General features: G+C 52.6%; 1 protein-coding gene across 1 annotated transcript in view; it reads left to right on the top strand.

The window, feature by feature from the left end:
* PLXNA1 (plexin A1) overlaps positions 1 to 20,575 on the top strand; it is a 113,006-nt gene that overhangs the window by 49,741 nt on the left and 42,690 nt on the right. Inside the window, exons 5-10 of the mRNA XM_085072586.1 lie at positions 925 to 1,025; positions 1,479 to 1,602; positions 3,712 to 3,865; positions 4,540 to 4,639; positions 13,545 to 13,659; positions 17,747 to 17,947. Of these exons, the coding sequence (XP_084928712.1) occupies positions 925 to 1,025; positions 1,479 to 1,602; positions 3,712 to 3,865; positions 4,540 to 4,639; positions 13,545 to 13,659; positions 17,747 to 17,947 (795 nt within the window). The remainder of the gene's footprint in view (positions 1 to 924; positions 1,026 to 1,478; positions 1,603 to 3,711; positions 3,866 to 4,539; positions 4,640 to 13,544; positions 13,660 to 17,746; positions 17,948 to 20,575) is intronic.

The following is a 20,575-nucleotide window of genomic DNA, read 5'->3' as shown; positions in this document are numbered from 1 at the left end:
GCTGGGAATCTCCTCCAGGGACAATCACAGTTGCTGGGACCTGACACTTGGCTGTGCAGGGTCTGCCTGGAGGGTCCCCTCTGCCAGCACCTGCCTGAAGCAACGTCAGGGACAAACAAATGGGAACATTACAGGCGTCCTCACCAGTGTGCACCCTGAGGGGGACTGGTTGGCCAGCCTATCCCAGCCCTATAGCCATCATGCTGAACCTGTGACCTCCTCACCTGCTGGGCTGTGAGGAGGGTGAACACCCTGGGTTTAGCCTTCACTAGAGAGGTTCGCAGATTTTAATTAATGAGTAAGTCCAGCCCCACGGGAGCAGTGGGGGAACTGAGGCACAAGTACAGCAGGCATGGGCAGCTGCTCAGTGCTGCCAATTCCTCGTTCAGGCACGCAGGAACCCCTCCCTGCACCCCCTCCCTGTCCCCCCTCTTCTCCTCCCCTCTCCTTAATAAAACCCACTCTCTTCCCTAGTATGCGTGGTGTTATCAGAGTGCTGGTGGAAAGTAATTAAATGAACAGTTGTAACAGAGCTCGAAGGGCTCGGAGAATGAGGGGATTTTAATCAAATCTGGAGGAGCAATTAATAAAGGCCTGGTACACCCTTTCGGAGCAGGGCTGCGGCAGCCACGGGGTGCCTGGCTGGCGCTGAGAGCTGGTGTGGGGCTGAGCTGGCTCAGCCCACTCCCAAATCCTGCAAAGGTGCTGCAATGAATGGAGCTTGTTTGGAGTAAAAGTCTCTCTGGGGTGGAGGTGTTGCCTGCAAATGCACTGCCTGGGGCTGGGGGAGGAGTGGAAGATGGTGAGGTGACCTGCTCCCTCTCCTGCCTCCCCACAGGGTGAGCCTGGGCTGGGTCTGTCTGTGCCACATCAAGGTGTGGGCACAGCAGCCAGGTCCCCTTCACTCCGTGCCTGTCCCTGCAGGTGACGCGTGTGCCGGTGGAGAGCTGTGAGCAGTATGAGAGCTGTGAGCTGTGCCTGGGCTCCCGGGACCCCCACTGCGGCTGGTGTGTCCTCCACAACATGTGAGTACAGCAGCATTGTCCCTGCAGCTATGCCAGTGCCCTACAGCTGATGAAATGTGTCTGTCCCCACTGCTGGTCTCCTTGGGCGCATCCCTCCTGGACTTTGGCCCCAAAATGCTGAGGGATGGAATGGTCCAAAGGGTCTGTCATACCCTCCTGTGATGCCCAGGCTGTGCTTAGGGGCATCCATGCACGGTGAAGCTGCTGCCAGGGCCTGCTCATCCTGCCGATGGGCTCCTGGGTTCAGCATTCTTGTGCCAATAAGAAAAACCGAACATAAAACACCCCGAAATTTCAGGGGAAAGCAGAGCTCCGTGTGAGCCTCGGCCACCCAAAGTTCCTCCCTGGGCACCATTTCCATGCCAAAGGGTCTGTTTGCCGTGCTGCTAGCCCAAAGCCATGCAGGACCCCGGGGGATTCTCCTGCTCACCGTGCTGCTTTCACACCCTGCAGCTGCTCGCGCAAGGACCGCTGTGAGCGGGCAGACGAGCCCCAGCGCTTCGCCTCCGACCTGCAGCAGTGCGTCCAGCTCACCGTGCAGCCCAAGAACATCTCAGTCACCATGTCCGAGGTCCCGGTAAGACACCTCTGCTCGCTCACACTGCTCCCCAGCCGCCTCCTGACCCTATGGAGGCAGCAGCCAGGGAGGTGGCAATTAAAAATAACTGATGAGTATATGACAAATAGGGGGAAAGGGGAAGAGAGGTCTGAGATAAAGCAGGGCAAGGTGCAGGGCATTGATGAGGGCAGGCCATTGGCTCTGTATTGATGGAGATAATAAACTAATTGATGATTATTCAGAAAAGACACAACTGAGCAATAAATATTTCTCCATAATGACAGCACAAGCATCAGAAGTACCATTCATAGGCCAGCGATTTAGCTCTAGTTCAATAGCCTGTCTCTGACTCTGGCCTGCAGTAGATATTTTGGGATGAGGCTTTGATGCACAACTCTCTGCTCTCTCTCTGTGCAGACAGAAAGGATGATGGACTTCCCTGAAGTATTTTTCAGGCCATTAGCACCATGAAGAGAATAAGAAAGAGCATATACTAGCAATAAACTGCCAGGTCTGGATGTCTGGCACTCAGGAATCCTAGAAAAGTTGTCCAAGGAGTGGCTTGGGGATATATATAATAATATGACTTTGTAATAAATAACTGAATGTTAAGAAAAGCCCCAGAAACAGAAAAGGTGCTCGTTTTTTTTCTCAGATGCATAAAGGACCAAATAGTCAGAGACAGCTTAGTTTTACTTCAGATTTAGAAGGAGGAAAAATAAAGAGAACAGGTGCAGGATACACCTGACAATGATTTAAGGATGGGAATATAATTTATGCCAGTCAACGTGGGTTTGTGTCTGACAAACCACATTTTGCTCTTTGATGAATTTATGACTTGAATTAGAAGAGGGACTGTGGGGATATGATGTCTTTAGGCTCCTACAAGGCATTTGACTTGGTACAACACAACCTTCTGATTAAAAATTAGCATTTTACAATATTGATAAAGCATGTGTTAAGTGGATTAAGAACTGGCTCCGTGACAGATCTCAAAAAGTCCTCATCAGAGGGGAATTGTCACCGGATGAAAACAGTTTGGAAAGCACTTCTGCAGGGGTAAATGTTCTTTGGTAATGTGGGCATGAATGTGATGTGGCTGCAGATGGGATCTGCTGGGATGCTGGGACTGGAGGGTGCTAATGGTGAGAGTTCCTTCAGAGTGGTTGGGTTTGAGTGGAGCTGTTTAGCAGAGAAATTGTACTTTGGTATTTTCAAGTCTAAAATGAAACATGGATGGAAGTTCACCTGGTGCCCTGGAAAGTGGTGCTGGGGCTGAGCCTTCATTGAGGGCTCTCGATGCTCCTTAGCTGAGGCCAGGAGCTGGGCAGTGTTTTCACTCCTGGGGTAATTATCTCCCTACCAATGGCAGGATGCTGCACAGAGGTCTGGGCTAGATGACATGGGGATGCTCTACTTGGCTGGAGTGCAGCTTTCAAAGGGAGGGACTGAAAACCTCCCGTAAACATCATGTAAATGAGTTGAAGGCTGGAGAAAATGCCTTGCAGTGAGAGACTTCCAGAGCTCAATCTGCTTAGCTTATCAAAAAGAAGATTAAGAGGTGACTTGATTACAGAGTATAAGTGCCTTTACAAGGAGCAAATATCAGGGACTAAAGGGCTTTTTAATCTATCAAGGAAAAGCATAACAAGAACTAATGGCTGGAAGCTGTGAAAAATTCAAATTAGAAATAAGGCGAGCGTTTTGTAAAGTGAGAACTGCTGACCCTGGGGATGACTTTGTGAAGGAAGAGGTGGATTCTTCCCCTCCTTGCCTCTGCCAGAGTGGGTGCCTCTCTGCCTTTCCGTGAAACACACTTCAGCCCTGATGCAGTTCTTGCTCTCTGTAGAGAGGTGAGGCTTAATGGTTTGTGGAGAGGGCAGAGGACAGAGGCTGTGAGTCATTCCAGCTCTTAACCCATTTAAACCCATGCTCCTTGCTTGAGCAGGGAGGTACATGAATGAGCCTCCCTTGCCAAAGCCCAGAGCAGGTCTGCCTAGCATGTGTGGGCAGCAGAGGAGGAATTGCAACCCTGGTCTTTTCTGTTGGCTGGACTTATACATAGCAGATACAAAGGAGGCTATTTTCCTAGTTTTCTGTGTTGATGCTCTTGCCTCTCTTCCCCAGCTGGTCCTGCAGGCCTGGAATGTCCCAGACCTCTCAGCAGGAGTCAACTGCTCTTTTGAAGACTTCACCGAGTCAGAGAGCCGCATTGAGGATGGGAAGATCTACTGCAGCTCTCCCTCTGCCAAGGACGTCATCCCCATCACCAGGGGCCGCGGTGAGCTTGTGCCCTGGAATGGGAAAAAAGCCTGAGACAAATGTTGTCCCATGTGTTACCCCACAGGCTGATGTGGAGGAGGAGGACAGTCCTCCTGTGACAGTGATCTCAGTCTTGGGATCTGGACCCCTCTTGGGTTCTCAGGGTGTAGGAGGAGAAGGACCTGCTGCTCATGGGAGGTTGGTCATTTAGTCTTCTCCACGGACACAGCTGCTTGGGCACAGCCTGTGGCAATGAGCTTGGAAATAGATGGTCCTTAAGGCTCCTTCCAACCCAAACCACTTTATGATTTTTCTTGCTGACACCCTTCCTGGGCACCCTGGCCCAATTTCCATCTGTGGACCGTTCCTGGGCAGATGTGGCCATGGGCTCTAGGACATTCTCCTGACCCCAAAGCTATTAAACTCTCCTTCAGTATGCCCAGCATAACCCAAGGCCCCATGCCAGCAGGTTGTGTTTAGCTGTAGGGGCTCAGAGCTGTATGTAGGCCTCTTTGGTGTCTGAGTAGGGGTGGGTTAACACTCTCTTTTCATTACCACACTTGGGGATTTTGTTGATTAACTGGACTGAGTGGTGATGCCCAGCTCCCTCCAGTCCATCACAAGCCTTGGGCTGAATTCTGGGCCATGCACTGTGTCCTTTCTGATGTCTTTTTTTGCCTGGGTCTCTTGCAGGGGACAAGCGAGTGGTGAAGCTGTACCTGAAATCCAAGGAGACGGGGAAGAAATTTGCCTCTGTGGATTTTGTTTTCTACAACTGCAGCGTCCATCAGTCGTAAGTGGCCTAGACTTTGTGGGAGGGCTCCAGGAGCAGATTGGTGGAATGGTGTGAAACTGGGAGAGAGAGTTCTCATCTCTGTGGGTGCTGATGTTGCAAGAAGAAAGGGTAGTTGAGTACAGTGGTGTTTACAGTGGGAAACCTCCTCCTTTTGCCCCTGTAAACTGGGACGGTGACCAGAGCACCCACAGTTGGCTTGGATGTGTGGGAACATGTAGCATCAGGATAGAACCTCACCTAAAAACAGGGCTTTGGGTTTGGCAAAACTTTGGAAGGAAAAGTGAGTTTACTGCATTGCAGACTGTAGAAATCAATCCATGTGACTGAAAACGCCAAGCGTCTTGTTATTCCTGGAAACAGTTAATAGGAGTGACTTGGCGATGCAAAAGGAGAAGCCTGTACTTTCCTGCCACGGTACCTGCTTCCCAGGCTTGCTGGAGAGAGAGCTGTAAAGTTACAGCAACATGGGATGGAACATGCCACATGTCCTGGGGCGTTTACCCAAGAATTTTCTAACTGGAAGTAATTGTGAATTTGCTTTCTTGTCAGGCTGCCGTGAAATCTACTCCTGTAAGGGTTTTTAGACAGCTTGAGATATGCGTTTGATAAAATAGAGGAGGTGTGGATTATTGATGTGCTGTCTAAGCAAGGTGTCTAAAGTCTCAAACCACAACTCCTGATGAGGAGCTGCAGACAGTGTTCTTGAGCAGTGGGGGATGGCTGTGCTGTGGGACCGTCAGAGCTGATGCTGGGGTGTGTTTGGGCAAAGAATTTGGAGTTCAAGAATGCGAGAGATTTCATTACTCTGCCAGAAACCTCCCATGGATGGTGGCGCTCTGGCTGATCAGTAATTATAGATAAGCAAATGCCAAGTGATCTCTTCTGGATGTCTTTTTGCAAAATGTTGAGCCTGGCTCGGGGGCTCTGCTGGAGTTCGTTCCTCCAAAGCCTGTTCAGAGTTTCCACTTTGATCAGGGAAAAGCAGGTGGGATGTGGGTGGCTGGGAACACACCCGCAGTGAGCTCCAGGAGGGATGTGTCAGAGGAGAGCCCCTGCAAAGTTCCTGCATCACAGGGATTCCTACCCTCCTGCTCTTTGCCTGGGGAGCAGCACTGCTCCTGGGAGTGCTGTGCTGGTGAGGGAGGAGAGACTTTGCAAACTTGACTTTCTCCCTCACCTTGACTCTGAGATGAGCTTTGTCTCCCTTCACGTCCTGTGGTTTCAATAACATTAGCTCAGCTTTGGCTCGGGCTGACTGCATGTCGTTATTTTGCAAATCAAAAAGCAGATATGACTTTTATTTTTCTAAATGAAAGAAAGATGACTTTTAAATACAAATGGCATCAGATTTGGTCCAATCAGCGGTCCGGCGGGAAGAGGTGGTGAGGGAATTGGCATTTTATTTTATGTGCCTGACACAGGAGGGGGAAAAATCCCCTACCCCCCTGAAACAAACCTACAACAAAGAGCTCTGACTGATTTATTACTGCGTTGATGTTTAATTTTGGATGCATTATTTAAAAAGGCTAATTATGGATGCATTAATATTTATGGGCTCCAGTTGAAGCTGATAGAAAAGTCCATGTTCTATGCTGGTGAACATTATTATTTTTTTTTATGTCAAGAGTTTTAGGGTTTGGAGGTAGTTCTAACTGTGTGACCTGCAGTCGAATCATAGCCAAAGACCATGACAATACCTCCTAGGATGATGCAATACTTTTAAATACCATTTGCAGACAGGCGTCTTTAATGGATCTCTCTGGAGTTAATAGCCTTTCAGATCCAGGTTTCATATTTTGTGGAGGAAAATCTATACGTCAGCCTGATAAATTCTGTATTAGGAACAATATGCTTTTCCACGAGGCTAATGCTTTTCCTGTGGACATCTCTGATCCCTGTGTGTTATGTTTTCTTTTTATATTTGGGTGGCTTTGCTTAGGTTGGAAGGCAGAGTTCTGCATGTCGAATCATTTCTCAGCTGAGGACGAAGTGTTTGGGCAAGATTTTTCAGATGGTTGTGGAGAGATGGGAGGCTTATGAGGCAGCTCTTTGCTGATGTCAGCTGGGGTAGCTCCAAGGGAAGCCAACGCAGCTCCACTGTGTGCACCAGGGAGAGTCTGACCCTTCTTATTTTCAGCAGACATCTGGAAAGGCATCAGCAAAATGCAGGCTGTGGGCAGTCCTGCCACTGCACAAGCATCCCAGCTCTCTTATTTCCCACCACCTTGGCAAAAGCCTTCTTCCCATGCCTTTTCAAGGGCTGCTGGAACCTGTCTGATCAAGGGAGGGGTTGGAAGGGAAGATGCATCTGATCACTTCTACAGGAAAGGAGGGGACAGAGGAGGCTGTGCTGTCTGTGTGTTTGGCTGTGATGTTCTGGGCTGAGGGGGTGCCTTCCAGGCACAGCTCCAAAGCTGTTCCATCTGTTAATGCAGAGCTCCTGTGTGATGGAACTGTCCCCGTCACAGACCAGCATCAGTGGCTCCTGGGGTTCTTTGTGCAGCGTCCCTAGGAGCCCTGGTCTGGCATTTGCATGTTCTTTGGGGCTTCATTCCCTTCCAGGAGTCACCCGGGAAGCTTCTGGAGCTCTGTGTACTCAAGGCTCCTGTGGGGCTCAGGGAAGTGTGTCCAGGCAGTGGCATCTTTTGGGCATCCGGCTCATAAAGGAGCGTGGGGCAGGGGATGCTTCTGGTTGAGCTGTGGGAGATGCATTGAACCAGGGAGTGGAAACCGAGAGCTCAGTGCAGGGAAGTGGGGCCCTTGCAGAGGGGATGTGGGTGCCTGAGGGTCACTGCCAGCCCACAGCTGGGGAGCAGGGCTGCCCACAGGCTTGTCAGCAGCTCCTGGGGCCAGGCTTTGGTTCCTGCAGTGGAGGATGAGATGAAAGCCCCTCGGCAGGGACAGGGTGGATTCCCTGGGGGGTTTCCGATGGGACACCGATCAAGCGCAGGCATTTAAAGTCTGCTCAGCACCTTTGATTGCGTAATGAATCAGCCCGAGTCCAGCGCGTGCACAGGCAGATGTTGAGGTCGTCTTTGTCAGAGTTAAACGCCCTCTTCAAAGCATTTGTGGGGAAATGAGTCCCCTTTTAAGATAAAGATGTAACACCAGGCTCCCTGCCTGCCTCTGGCAGAGCTTCCCGGCGAGGTGGGTGAGTAGGGAATCCTCATGGAAAGCCAGTGAGCAATTCCAGGGAATACTGAGATGTATTTATTTCTTCCCACTGTTTCCATGTTTCCTTGCTGGATTTCTCCTCTGGAAACTCTGTTTCACGAATCCTGTTGTGGTTTGGCTTTTGGGAGTGTGTGGCTGTGGGAAGGAAGCTGGCAAGTGAAGTGGGATGGGGAAGAAGATGAGAGCCTTTGGTGCTTCCTTCAATTCTGTGGGCAGCTTTTGCAGAGCTGCTGGTTTTTCAAGCACCAACGTGCCCAGAGCATCACCAGCATGTCCAGCCACTGCAATGTGGAAGCAAAAATTCAGATGGTGGCACAGAGAAAGGGTGAAAATCATGTCAGCAAGCCTGATTCCAAGAGAGGATTGGAGTATGCTGGAAAGCTGTGCTGGTGCTTGCAGTCTGGGAGGTGGTCATGTTGCTACCAGCCTTGTGGTTGTGCCTCACTGTAGTGACAGGTGTGACACCCATGTTCCATCAGCTGCAGGGTAATGAATTTCTCTGAGGCTGGAGCAAGATGTGCCAAATGGCTCTAACTCCTGCAGGCTGGAGAGATGTGACTCTGCTGTGTCTCTATCCCACAGGTCAGGCTTTGCCTTTAAGCCTCCATTAAGTAAATGGGATTTTAATGCGTGTCCCAAGGGCTGGGAGCAGCAGGGTTGTGCCGGTAAGGCAGGGCAGGGCTGTTCTGGTGGCCGAGGCATCCGTGGGCACCCGTGGGACAGTGCCAGCCCTTGTGCTGCTGGGGTGCTCTTTGCAGCCTTTCTGTCTGCCTGCACATGGTCTGGCTGTTTCTCTGTTGGCCCATTGCTGCTCATTTCCAGATGCTTACAGATGCTGTTTTTCAAAGGCATGGACAGATGGCTGCAAGCAGTTGAGTGAGTGTATCTGGGTTTGCATGGCTGAGCTGCATGGTGGTAACAGATCCCTGTGTATTCCTGGGCTGGGGCAGGTGGAAAATCCTGTAGGATGGCCCCAGAGACAGCTCAGGATAACCTGGTTTATGTCATGTATTTTGCGAATGAGGAGGGCTGGTACAGCCTGGTGTTATGTTTCAGTAAGGGGAGGCACTCAAGGGTGTTTCAAGAAAATTAGCTTAAAACCCAGGGCATGGTTCTACATCCTCCAGCATGATGGTGGATGCTCTGCACCACCCTGTGAGTAAGGATCTTAGCAAAACCCAGCAGGGATGGGAAAGAATTGGGCTGGTGTGAAAGGAAGGGCAGAAATGGTTGAGATGGGCAGGGATGAAGGGAGGCGAGAGCTGACTCCCACCCCAGACCTTTCCTTGGGCACCAGTCAAGAGCTGCCTGTAGGTCTGTGTAGGGGGTACACTGACCCTCTGGTTCCACTGTTCTGCAGGATATCCCCCTCTCCCTAGGGTAGAGAGATGGATATAAAGCCCAAAGCACTGCAGTTCAGCCCCTCAGCCCTGACAGCTGCTGCTCCAGATGCAGGCTATGCTGGAGCTGAGTATTCACTGAGGATGCATCCTCCTGCCAAGAGGAGATCTGAGGAGCAGTCGGGGGGCTCACAGGCGGCTGTGCTGTGCCTGCACAGATGCTGTTTTCATCAACACTGTGTTTATAATTTCCTTTCTTAATGGACCTCCCCTGCTCTGCTTTTGGTGCCGTTCAACTTCCCCCTGTCCCTCCTCCCTACCCTTCACTCCATGTCCTTCCTTCCTTCAGGGACGTGCTGCGCCATAGAAATAGCCTCAGTGTCTGTGTGTGTGTGTGCAGTGCTCACACCTCTAGTCCTACTCATGTTTGCTGCTCAGGCTTATCTCACTCCTGTGGATGCTGTTTTTGTTTTCTGCCCTTGCTCTTCAGTGTGATGAGGAGCTTTGGCTTCCTTTGGGCACATGGCGTGCCTGGGGCTGGGGGCTCAGGAAGGAGAGGGAGTGAGGGGCCTGGATCCACCACTGCTGGTTTCCCATGCATTGCTTTGGGTCAGGTGTGGAGACAGCTGTGACCTCTCCATGGTGGAGAGGTGCCTGCACACCCAGAGAGGAGTTGGTCCCTGAAACCACCCCTGGGTCTGGGCTTATCCTGCAGTGAAGCTTTTGCTTCTGCACCCACCCTGCAGAGGCATCTTTGCTGTCCTTCTTCCCCCTCTGCACCTCTGCTTCTCAGCAGCCCTGTCGGATGTTTCCCCAGCATGGCCTTACTGAGTTTGGGATCATTTATGGAAGTGGAGGGGAGCAGTGCTGGGAGGTTTTGGCCCAGCTGTGGGCTGAGATGGGGGCTGTGGGGAGGCTCTGGCTTTGGCCCTGGGGCACTCAAAGCTGGGCAGAGTTGCTTTGCTGCCTGCAAGGATGCCTGCTCTGGCTGGGGGAGGTTTAATGCCAGCAGTGAGCCTGGACTTGTTTTGGGATGGGGCACTTGGCACAGAGTGACCCTGAAATGCTGCTCTGAGGTTGGTGCCACGCCTCTCTCACGAGGTCCTCAGGAGGCAAGGAGGGCACTGCAGGTCGGCCTGGCCCCCTTCCCCTGCCTCGCCTGGGCTTCATCTTCTCCTGGCACCTGGCAGGGCTGGGGAGGAGGCAGATGGGGAACAAGCTGTGGGTCCATATCAGTGCTGCACCCCCACCATCGGTTTCCTGCCTCACTGGGCTTCTTGCTCTCCTGGCACGCTTTGGGGAGGGGGAACACTTCAACACATGAAGGAGAGCCTCCCTCTAATTATCAGGAGTGATGAAAGCCTCTTAGGCAAGAAGTGATGAGGGAAGAGTGCCTGACCGTGGGAAGGAGAGAGACGGCACAGATGGCATCACGCTGCCGAGCAGCCTGCTCCTGTGCCAGGAACAGACAGCAGTGGCACACGGACACACCGGGACATGGACACACTGGGACACAGCCCCAGCCACACTGCCCAGCCTGACCAGCAGCTGGGGATCCCTGCCTCAGCTCCTGAACTGGGTTTTGGGCAGCCTTGCAGGGAGCTGGGATGGTCAAGCAGCCGTGCTGCGGCCAGAAGGACTGAGGCAGGCTGTGAATAGGGTTTCACCATGGTGCTGGCACCCAGGTGCTGATTTACTCACTGCTTTGACCTGGACAGGCTCTAAACATAGCAGAGATACTGCAGAGCAAGGTGTGTGTGGTACTCATCAAATGCCACTGTGCCACTCTCTCAGTGGCATTTGATGTCCTTATGGCAGAAGGGAGAGTGTGGAAACCATCTCTGAGGATGGGGCTTTAGGAATGGCTCAGTTAAGTTAGAAGCAACTGGGAAGGCTAAAATTGGAAGGTAGAACCATGCACCTCAGGGTGTACATGGAGAATAACCCGAAATCCTTTGAGAATGGAAACCAGGAGACCAGCAGTGATTAAATGGCAAAGGAGACCCTCAGGTGAGGAGGATCTCGCAATAGCCAAGATTTGGCTTTGACCCTGAAGAACTGCAAAGTGGAGCTGCAGCTGTTGGGGCTGGAGTGCTCAGGACAAGACTGCACTGGGAGCTTCACCCAGCTGCTTTGAGATGCCTTGTGAGGTGCTGGAAAGGGGACTGGGGAATCTTTTCGCAGACCCTGAAAGACCTGGAGACTGGAAAATCTCTTCTCTGGAGGGTGGGGGGTGTGATTCATAGGAGGCTTGGTAGCTGTGCCCCAGCATTTGGCTTGTGGCTGCCTGTGCTTCTCTCTAACGTGACCTCTCTGGGGCTGTGCTGCTCCCATGAGGATTAATCTGTATGTTCCCTGTCCCACCCCTCCACATCCTGGATTTATCTGTCCACTGGTCCTGCTTGAGCCCTTTGCAGGAGGTCAGGAGCTGTCCTTTGGCTTTGTTTGTGTTCCCTACTCCCCCCACCCTCTGCACCTCCCTCCATCAAAGCAACCAGAGATAGGAGGCTGTGGCTCTGCTTTTAAGTTGAATCTCTGCAGCTGAAATAAAATTGCATATATTTGCATAAGGAGCATCTCAATTAGCATATTTGTGGGTAAAGCTAAAAGGGCTGTTCATTTGGAAGTGAAAATGTGAGCGAAACATGGAAATGACTTCCAGCCCCCTTTGCAAGCAGCTTAATTAAATATTTCCTTAGTGTGTGCGCATGGATTTGGGAAGCTCTTGCTGTATATGTAATGGTGTGTGAAACCCCAGGGTGGGCCGGGAGCCCTGGTCCTGTGAAGCTTTGGGTGTGTCTTTGCACCCTGGGCTGCCCTCCCCCTGTGGCTCCCTCATGTCCCCACACCTCCAAAGTGACAAGTCTGCTGGAGGGCGAGGGATTTGGTGTGCCAGGCTCTGCCACCAAGGATCTCTTCTTCGGGAAGATTGTCTTTCTGCTGCCTCACAGGATGATGCTGTGTTTTCCTGTCGTTTCCCAGGGGTAGAGGCAGAGAGGTAGCTGTGATTAGGAGCAGGATTGGGCTGGGCTGGGCTGCCTGCCTCCTGCCAGAGCTGTGTTCAGGGAAAGAGCCTGTCTTTGTTTAAATATAATTGCTTTGGGCCTGATCCTTTTGATGCTCGGATCAGTGAGGAGCAGGTATGAGCCTTCTATGGAGAAAACTAGTGCTGCTTCTTTTTCCTTTTTTTTTCTCTTTTTTTCTTTTTCTTTTCTTTTTTTTTTTTTTAAAGCCAGGCTGATTATTTTTACTGCCTTTTATCTTATGCCTCAGCAGCTCTCCCATCTCCTCCTCGGGAGAACAGCTTGGGCTGCACAGACATGCCTGGTGCAGACCTGCCCTGGGAAGGCTTGTGCACTAAATCTGGGACCTGTCTGCTATGCCCCACCCGACAGCGTGGCAGGGAGGGCTCAGCCCCATCCCTGCTCACAGGGGTGAGACCCCCAAAAGCCTCCCTCCAGCTGTGGGATCTCTGCAAGCAGGGATGGCTGGGAGGGGGTTAGCGAGGGGACAGGCTGACAAGGTGCCACTCCTGTGAATGGCTGTGAGAGGAGGGGACTCCTTGTGTCCCCTCCTGCACTGGGGAGAGTCATCAGGTCCCCGGGGCTGGTTTCTTTGCTAAGAGGAATGGAAAGCAGAGCGCGGAGCTCCTGGCATCCCTGCGTCCTGAGCACAACCCTGGAAGAGATGGGGAGAGGGGAGCAGGAGTGATCCCTGCGCACAAGGAGCCCCAGGAGGAGGCTGGGGAGGGAGAAGGAAGTGTCTGGGGCTGAGGGGGGGTGGAAGGCAAGGAGACAAGGCAGGCGGGGCTGCGGAGGGCTGGGGCTGAGGGGGCTGAGGGAGGAGGTCACACACAACCTATTGTGAGCGGCTGAAAGGCGCTACAGTCCCGAAATGTTAATCTGACCCAACCTTTCGCCAGTTGTAATTTTCCTCTCAATGAGCATGCATTAATCTGGCCCTTTCTCTCCTGTTCCCCTGCGGTGCAGAGCGCTTGTTCTGCTGCCTCTTGCCAAAATTGCCTTTCAGTGAACCCAAATAAAGCTCCCAAAGTCTGGAACTCGGCTCCTGCTGGAGTGGGGCGGGCAGGGTCAGCCTGCCAAGAGGAGGAGGGAGCGTGACCTCTTCGGCTGGGACACAAATGCTGCAGTGCCTGAAAGACCGTATCGCCCTGCCCTGCCATGGGCAAAGCCTGGGGGTTTGGGCTGTGCAGGCATCTCCCTCCCAGTGCATGGCCTGTGCCTCATGGATAGGGGATCCTTCCCACCCCGAGGTACAGGATCACCTACGGATGCTATCCTGCTGGAGCATCCCGGGAAATGCCCCTGTGGACTCTGCCTGGATGCTGCCCTGATGCTGCCCATCTCTCTCTCTCTCTCTCTCTGCAGCTGCCTGTCCTGTGTGAACGGCTCCTTCCCCTGCCACTGGTGCAAGTACCGCCACATCTGCACCCACAACGCTGCTGACTGCTCCTTCCTGGAGGGACGTGTCAAGCTCTCCGAGGTAAGGCAATGTGAGACTCCTCTCCTCACCTGTTCTGGTCCTGTCATGGTCCCCTGCCCTATGGGGAAGGGTTTAGAAGAAGGCAAACTGCTTCAGAAAGCATTCCCAGTGCCTCTCCCGGGGTGCTGGCACTGCCTGAGAAGCAGTGAGGGAGGAAAGGGAAATGCTGAAGGGACCTTGTGCTGGTGGGGAGAGGCTGTGTGGCTGCGGAGAGGCAGCTTGGGAAGTTGGGTGAAGCCCGGAGCACTTTAGGCTGAATGAAAGGAAAAACAAAGGCAGAGACGCTAAAGCATTTTCCTTTGATGTTTGTGAAGGGAGCAAGCTTGAACTGTCATTGCAGAACAACTTGTTTTCGAAGAGGGGCAGGCTGAAATCTGTAAAACAAACTGTTTTGCTGCACCTCATGCCTTCTTCATCTCAACTGCTTTTCTAAGGAACATGTTCTTTTGTGGGGGCTCATCCTGTTCAGCATCCATGCCATCCAATGGGGAAACCTGCCACTGGCAGTGTCCCCAGCCTGTGGTGGCATTGCTGGCTGCTTGGGTTGGGTCTGGAGGTCTGGCAAACCACTGTTGGCTCTGCAGTAAACAGTGATTCGGATCCTGAAGGGAGAGTTATGGGAAGTGAAGTTTCTCCTCCGTCCCTGTTCTGGAAGGGTTCTCTGGTTGAACTTATCTGGGTTTCCCATTGCCTGTGCATGGGCCCAGCAGGAAAGGTCCTGCTGCCTCCAGGGGAATTTGCTAAGCTGAGAAAGTTGGAAAAAGCTGTTTTCTCCTAGCTTGTGCTGTGAAGAAGCCCAGTGAGTGATCTGTCTGTCTCAGGCATCCCAGAAGCCTGCTCCTGAGGTCACACTTCCAGCCAGCCCTGGCATTGCTTCTGCAAAAGCAACACGTGGTGTCCAGACCACTGGAGCCCAGCAGCTCTCGTCTGCCCATTCCCCTCACTGAGGCCATGGGATCTACCCCCCTCCCTGCCAGGCAAACCCCAAAGTGTCTGGCTGTACCCCACAGTGGTGTTATCTTTGGATTGTATGCAGCTCTCCCAGGGACTGGCTGCTCAGGAACTTGTGTCACTCCCCAGTGTGGACAGGGTGTCCCCGCAGACCTTTTGGCCACACTGGGAAATGGAGCAGCGCCTGGTTTGAGGTTTGGAGCGCCTGGCTCAGCCTGTTTGCACATTGGTGTGGCCTCAGCAGTTCCCAGCAGGGATGGTGAGACACCCTCAGAGCAGCTGCTGCTGTGGGCTCAGTGACCAGGCTGAGATGAGACATCCTGTCCCCATCCCTGGCCTTCCTGGTCCCCAACAGGGTGGTGTGGTGGGTGGGGGGGCTCAGTGCCAGTTCCATGGAACCACTGGATGAGTTAATGGTAGACATCCAGCCCCATGCTCTCTGCAGAAGGGTTATTTTAAGCAGGATTTGGTCTGTCTGTGTTGGCTAAGTGTGGTGGGCACTGGTCAGGAAATGCAAGGACAGAGGGTAACAGCTGTGCTTAACTCTGTCTCTGCTCCTTCCCACGGGTGGTTCACCACAATTTCCTGGGTGGGAAAGTGGCTGTTTTGTAGGAAAACAGTGACCCATGGCACTCCGTCCTGGGCATGCCAGGAATGTTTGTCTGGATTTCTGGGGGTGGCAGGGCTGGAATGGGGTATGGATAGGAGCCACCACTCACAAATGGCAGCATTTGCAGTGTGATTCCAAAGATTTTACCTCTCCAGACAAACCTGGACACCCATGTCATGTTCTCATCCAGCTAGAGAAATGGTTTCAATGGAGAAAATCCTAGTTGTGTGATGTTTGGGAATTTATGTGAGTTGAGGTCCTTGCTTTTCTGCTTGTCCCATCCCTTCACAGCTACCTCCTCCTGGAAACCTGGGGCTCTGCTGGGAGGGGCTATTTTTGGCAGGACACAGAGCTCTGTGGGCTGTGCAGAGCATTCCCAGGGGATGGAAGTGCTAGTCAATGCCAGAGCAAGTTGTCAGCAGTTGGACTGGCTCGTAGGGGAAATGAGTTGTCCTTGTGCCCCCACCCCTCCGGGCACCCCGGGCGCCCACCAGCACCAGGTGCTTCCTGTTTGGGCGCAGGCTGACATTTTTGCTGGATGAGACACTTGTGCTGGCAGATGTGGAGCGTGTGACATCATGGGGGGATTCAGCTCAAACTGCGAATCGGCAGAGTGAGCCCACCTGCCTGTGTGGGGAGAGGGACACAGTGCCTGCTGTGCTCCCTGAGCAAACAGCCGTGCTGAGCCCAGCCCGGGGGGGCATGGATTTACCCACCTCCCCAGCTGGGCTGCGGCAAGAATTGACAAAAATAGAGGAGATGGAAGTGTTGGAGGGTGAGCCAGGAGTTAATACTTGCCAAGTGTGTGTGTGCCCCGTGGGGAATGCCTGTGCCACCCGTGGGGTCTCCCTGCAGTGTGGAGGGGATCAAGCAGGCTAGGGCTGCTTCTGACAGCACTTCTGAGCTGGGAACTAGTGGGGAACAACCACTGTGCAGTCATGGGGCCACTCCACAGAAATGGCAATGGGCATGAGGTGTCTCCCCACTGTGAGTCTCAAGCTGACTGTGGAAGGGGGGGCAACTGAAACTCCCTTTGCACAGTGGTAGCCATGATATGGAGCAGGGAGGTGGCAGAGCAATGCTGAGGTTCCCCAGACTGTCTCAGCCCTGTTGCCATCTCTGGGTTGAGGCTGACACTACTGTTCCTCTCTGCTTTTATTTTGTTTAGTATGTTTAGGGGATAAATAGTTTCTTCCCTTAAAAACTGTGCTTTTGGGGAATACAGACTTGTGAGGAGCAGAAAACCCAAAAAGCAAAACTAGTTGACTTTTTCTGTCAATATTTGCTAAATGAAACAATTTCTTTTCCTTTTCTCTGCATTGTTTGAAAGTTAATTAATCATACGGGGTGAGATAAAGCCTGGCACTTTGCAAGGTCTGGCCTGGCTTGCTGCAGGGTGGCAGGAAGCAGCTGAGCAGCCTTGGTCACACGTGGTTGCTGGTGGCCTTGGGGCCAGAGCTGCCCCTGCAGCTGCACTGTGGCCATCAGAAGCCTTGTGAGGGCAGTGGAGCAGCTGCATCCATCGCATTTCTGTTTTTCAAGCAGCTCACATGTTATTGCCTCTTGATGTTATTTCAAGCCAACACTCCCAGGAGTAGCTGCCGTAGGTGTGAGACCTCTGCCCAGCTCGGCAAAGCCAGCGTGGGATTGCATCAGGCTGTTGTTGCCGAAGTGTCACCTGCTGGGGCTGCAGAGCTGTTTTGCTGCCTGAACTCATTTATTTTTGCTCCCTCCTGCTCCCCTGTGCTTTGCACACAGGAGTCACCAGCTCCCCTGGAGCAGCTGGGAGCCTGCGGCTATTAAAAGTGGAGTGCTTTGCCCTCCCAGTGTCTCCTTCCCCAGGGGCTGGCAGGGAGGTGCTTTCCCCTCCAGCTTGGACTTAGCAGCATGCCCTGGCTGGAGGCACTGTCTGCTGGGCAGCCTGCAGCTGGGCTGGCTGGGGTGACACTGCTTCGAGCTGGTGCAGACAGAAGCAGCAGCAGCAGCAAAATTCACTGCAGAACAGGTTCTCTGCCACACTGCAGGAGCACCTTGCTGTATCAAAGAGGGAAAAGGCTTTTCTGTCCACTTGTGAAGGAAGGGGAATGGAGGCTGTAAGGGAAGCAGGAGGGCTGAGCAGGTAGCTTGACAATGCATAGCCCAATGGGCATTAACTCTGAAATGTACTGGCTGCAGTGATGGCATTGAAGTCCATATTGTTACCAGTTGGCCCAAACATGTGTTGCTGTTGCAGTGCCAGGTTACAGATTCCATAGATGGATCCTCTCCCCACCTCCCACCTAAATCAACCTGAGCTGTAGAAAACACTCTACTCCCCTGCCCCAGATTCCTTTGTGCTCTTCTGTCTTCAGGGCTTTGGGCAGAGCAGCCATAGGATTTGGGGTTGCTGCACATGGGGATTTTCTCAAGCATGTGCTCAGGATGGTGTTTTTGCAGTGCATTGCCAAGCCTGCCAGCCAGGAGAGGGTCATGGGGGAGGCTGCACAGTGTTCCCATCTCATCGGCTGCCTCTTGTTCCCCTTGCAGGACTGCCCTCAGATCCTGCCTTCCACCCAGATCTACATCCCCGTGGGTGTGGTGAAACCCATCACCCTGACAGCCAAGAACCTGCCCCAGCCGCAGTCGGGCCAGCGCAACTACGAGTGCATCTTCCACATCCCCGGCAGCACCACCCGCGTCACTGCCCTGCGCTTCAACAGCACCAGCATCCAGTGCCAGAACACCTCGGTGAGTGTCACAGCAGCTCTCCCTGGCTCTCCTTGTCTGTGGGCTGCTCCTTCCTGCCTGCCCCATGGCCATTCCAGCTCATTTCATGGGCAGTTTGCTCTCTTGTGGGCAGCTGATGGAGCTTTTTGTTGCTTGTGGGGTGTGAGGTGGGCTCTCCACTGCTCCCCAGATGTGTTGGGGTTGTTCCAGATAGGGTCAATGCTGAAGCCACCAGGCTTTAGGAGCACTTCCAAGGAAAGTGGGTTTGCAAAGCTGAAGAAAGTTGCCTGGACTGTATCCAGCTGGGCCTGGGTGTGCCAGAGCCCCCACTGACAGCAACCTTTCCCACTGTCCAGGTGGGATGGAGCTAACACCTCTGTGTCCCATGGTGCACATGGAGCCCTCCACATGTGGCTGTGCCTGCCAGCCCTGCAAGTGTTTCCCCTCCTTCCCTGCAGCCTCTGTCCGCCCTGACTCCATCCCTGATCTGACCAGCAGCTGCCTCATTCCCCTGCCTGCCTTCCTGCCCTCTGTCCCATGCTCCCTGAATCATTCCCTGCTTCTGTGTCCTTGCTCCCTGCAGCCCTGTCACTTCAGCTCTCTCCTGCAGGCCTCTCTGCCTTCTCTGCCCTCCCCAGGCACCTTATCCCCTAAGCAGGAGGTAGTTTTGCAGCCCTGGGTAAGCTGTGCCCCTCACTGTGCGCCAGGCCCATAAACAAAGCCACTCTGGGTGTTAATAGCCCCACTGGGAGCTGCTGTTGCTCAGCTCCTCAGCTGGGCTCTGCACCGACCTGCCCTCATCCGAATGGAGCCAGCCATTCTCTCTCCCATTTAATCCTTTTAAAATTTGTTTTTCATCTCTCATACTGTGAAAGCTCATTTGCAGCCTAACACCAGTGCCGATCCCTGCTCCCTTTGGTGGCACAAGTGACATTTAGAGGCCATTGAAGATGAGCACTGGCTTCCTCCCTTCTTCAGTGATCCCAGGGCTGCAGAGCCTTTGGACAGGAGGAGCATCCTGAGTCATTGCCTCCTGCCCTGGGCAGCAGTCCTGGGGGGATGCTGTGCAGCCAATCCAGCCTCCTGCCAGGTCTTCTCTGCCTGGAGCTGGCAGCTGTCTCCTGCCCAGTTCTGTAGTGTGGGGTTTGACTGAGTTCATTCCAAAGCCGTTTGGGACGTGTGTGCTGCAGGATGCTCCCTGTAGGGAAGTGCTGTGGCTGCACAGTGCTGACAGCAGCAGCCTGATGGCTCCTGTGGGGTGTTGGGGAGAGGTGTCTGTGCCAGGGGGGAGTCTTTACATAACGGAGGTGGAGCTTGCAGAGAGGCTCTGAACGATGTGGACTCATTTCTCCTCGGTAAGTTTCAATTTGGCAAGCAGGAGGGAGGGTCCAAAGCAAAACCCACTCCCTGTGTTTCCCAAGGATGCCATGCCAGATGAAACCAGCATCTTATGCTGGGCTGACAGGGGTGGATGTTTGACCTGAAAATTGTCAGGGATGCCCTGAAAATGGCACAAATTGTCAGAAGAGCATGTGTGAGGTGTTGGGAGGTGCATGGGGAGCTGGTAACAGCAGCTCCATGGGGCCACAGTCTGGGACAGGAGATGTGGCTTTCGGGTGCAGAGTGGCTTCACATGCAGAAAAAGAGAGTTTTGGCTTGAAAAAAGCTGCTTTGCTTTCAGGGTCTGCTCGCCTGCTTTAACATTTGAGGGCATTGAGCCAGGCTGCATTATGGTGTGGGGGATTCAGATTCACACTTGTGTGGTGCTTGTCTCCTTCGTGCCTTTTTGCAGTCCATCTGGCTGCTTGATAGTGCTTCACACTCTCCCAGCCATAGCCCAATGGCTTCTTCCATTGCACTTCATCCTTTGGGTTAGGATTTTGGGTCTTGCCTGGTGTGGAGTTACACTGGTGAGTGGAGAAATGGGAAAAGGATGACATCTTCCCAGCTAGCAAGTGAAGGATGGATGCCAAAAAGCATTTAAGCACACATTGTTTCTAGGAGTTCAGTGGGATCTAAACAAGAGGTTAAATACTCTGTGGAATTAGGGATGCTTTACTGAATCATTGGTGAATGAAAGGGACAATAAGTCAAGCCCCTTAAAACTCTTTGTCTTTTGTTTTAGTGCTTGTCAAACTCCAATGACTTGTTAGCACTTCGAAGAAAGGACATCTTGGTTAAATATTCAGCAGTCCATTCATTAAGGTCTGAGTGTTGACTATAAACATAGTTTGAAACACCCAATAGATCTCTGGCAAACTCAGAGGAGTCCAACTCTGGTATTCCCCAGCATCCCAGGGCAAACCAAGCCAAAAAACCTTTTCTGCCTCTTCACTCTGGTCTTTTTTTGCTCTTCAAAAGGAAGGGAACCCTAATGGCTTTGCATGTGAATTGTAAAGATGCAAAAAGGAAAGACAAGCCTAACTAAGAAAATTAAGAACTTTGCCAATAAACTATTTTTCTTGCTAATTGCTTGCTTTTAATCTTCTGGAGGCAGAATTTTCCAGGCTTGCTTTTTGCAACAGAGGATGGAGAAATGGTCACCTGTCTTAATTTGTAAGGTTGATGCCACTGAGATTCATTTTCCAAATATCCCTGCCTTTGTCTGTTCTTTCCCATCTGACATCTCTCAACAGGGCTCATCCTCCT

This window comes from Lichenostomus cassidix, chromosome 12 (genome assembly GCF_008360975.1).
Source record: "Lichenostomus cassidix isolate B80296 chromosome 12, HeHo_3.0, whole genome shotgun sequence".
NCBI lineage: Eukaryota > Metazoa > Chordata > Aves > Passeriformes > Meliphagidae > Lichenostomus > Lichenostomus cassidix.
This window is presented reverse-complemented; position numbering and strand designations above follow the sequence as displayed.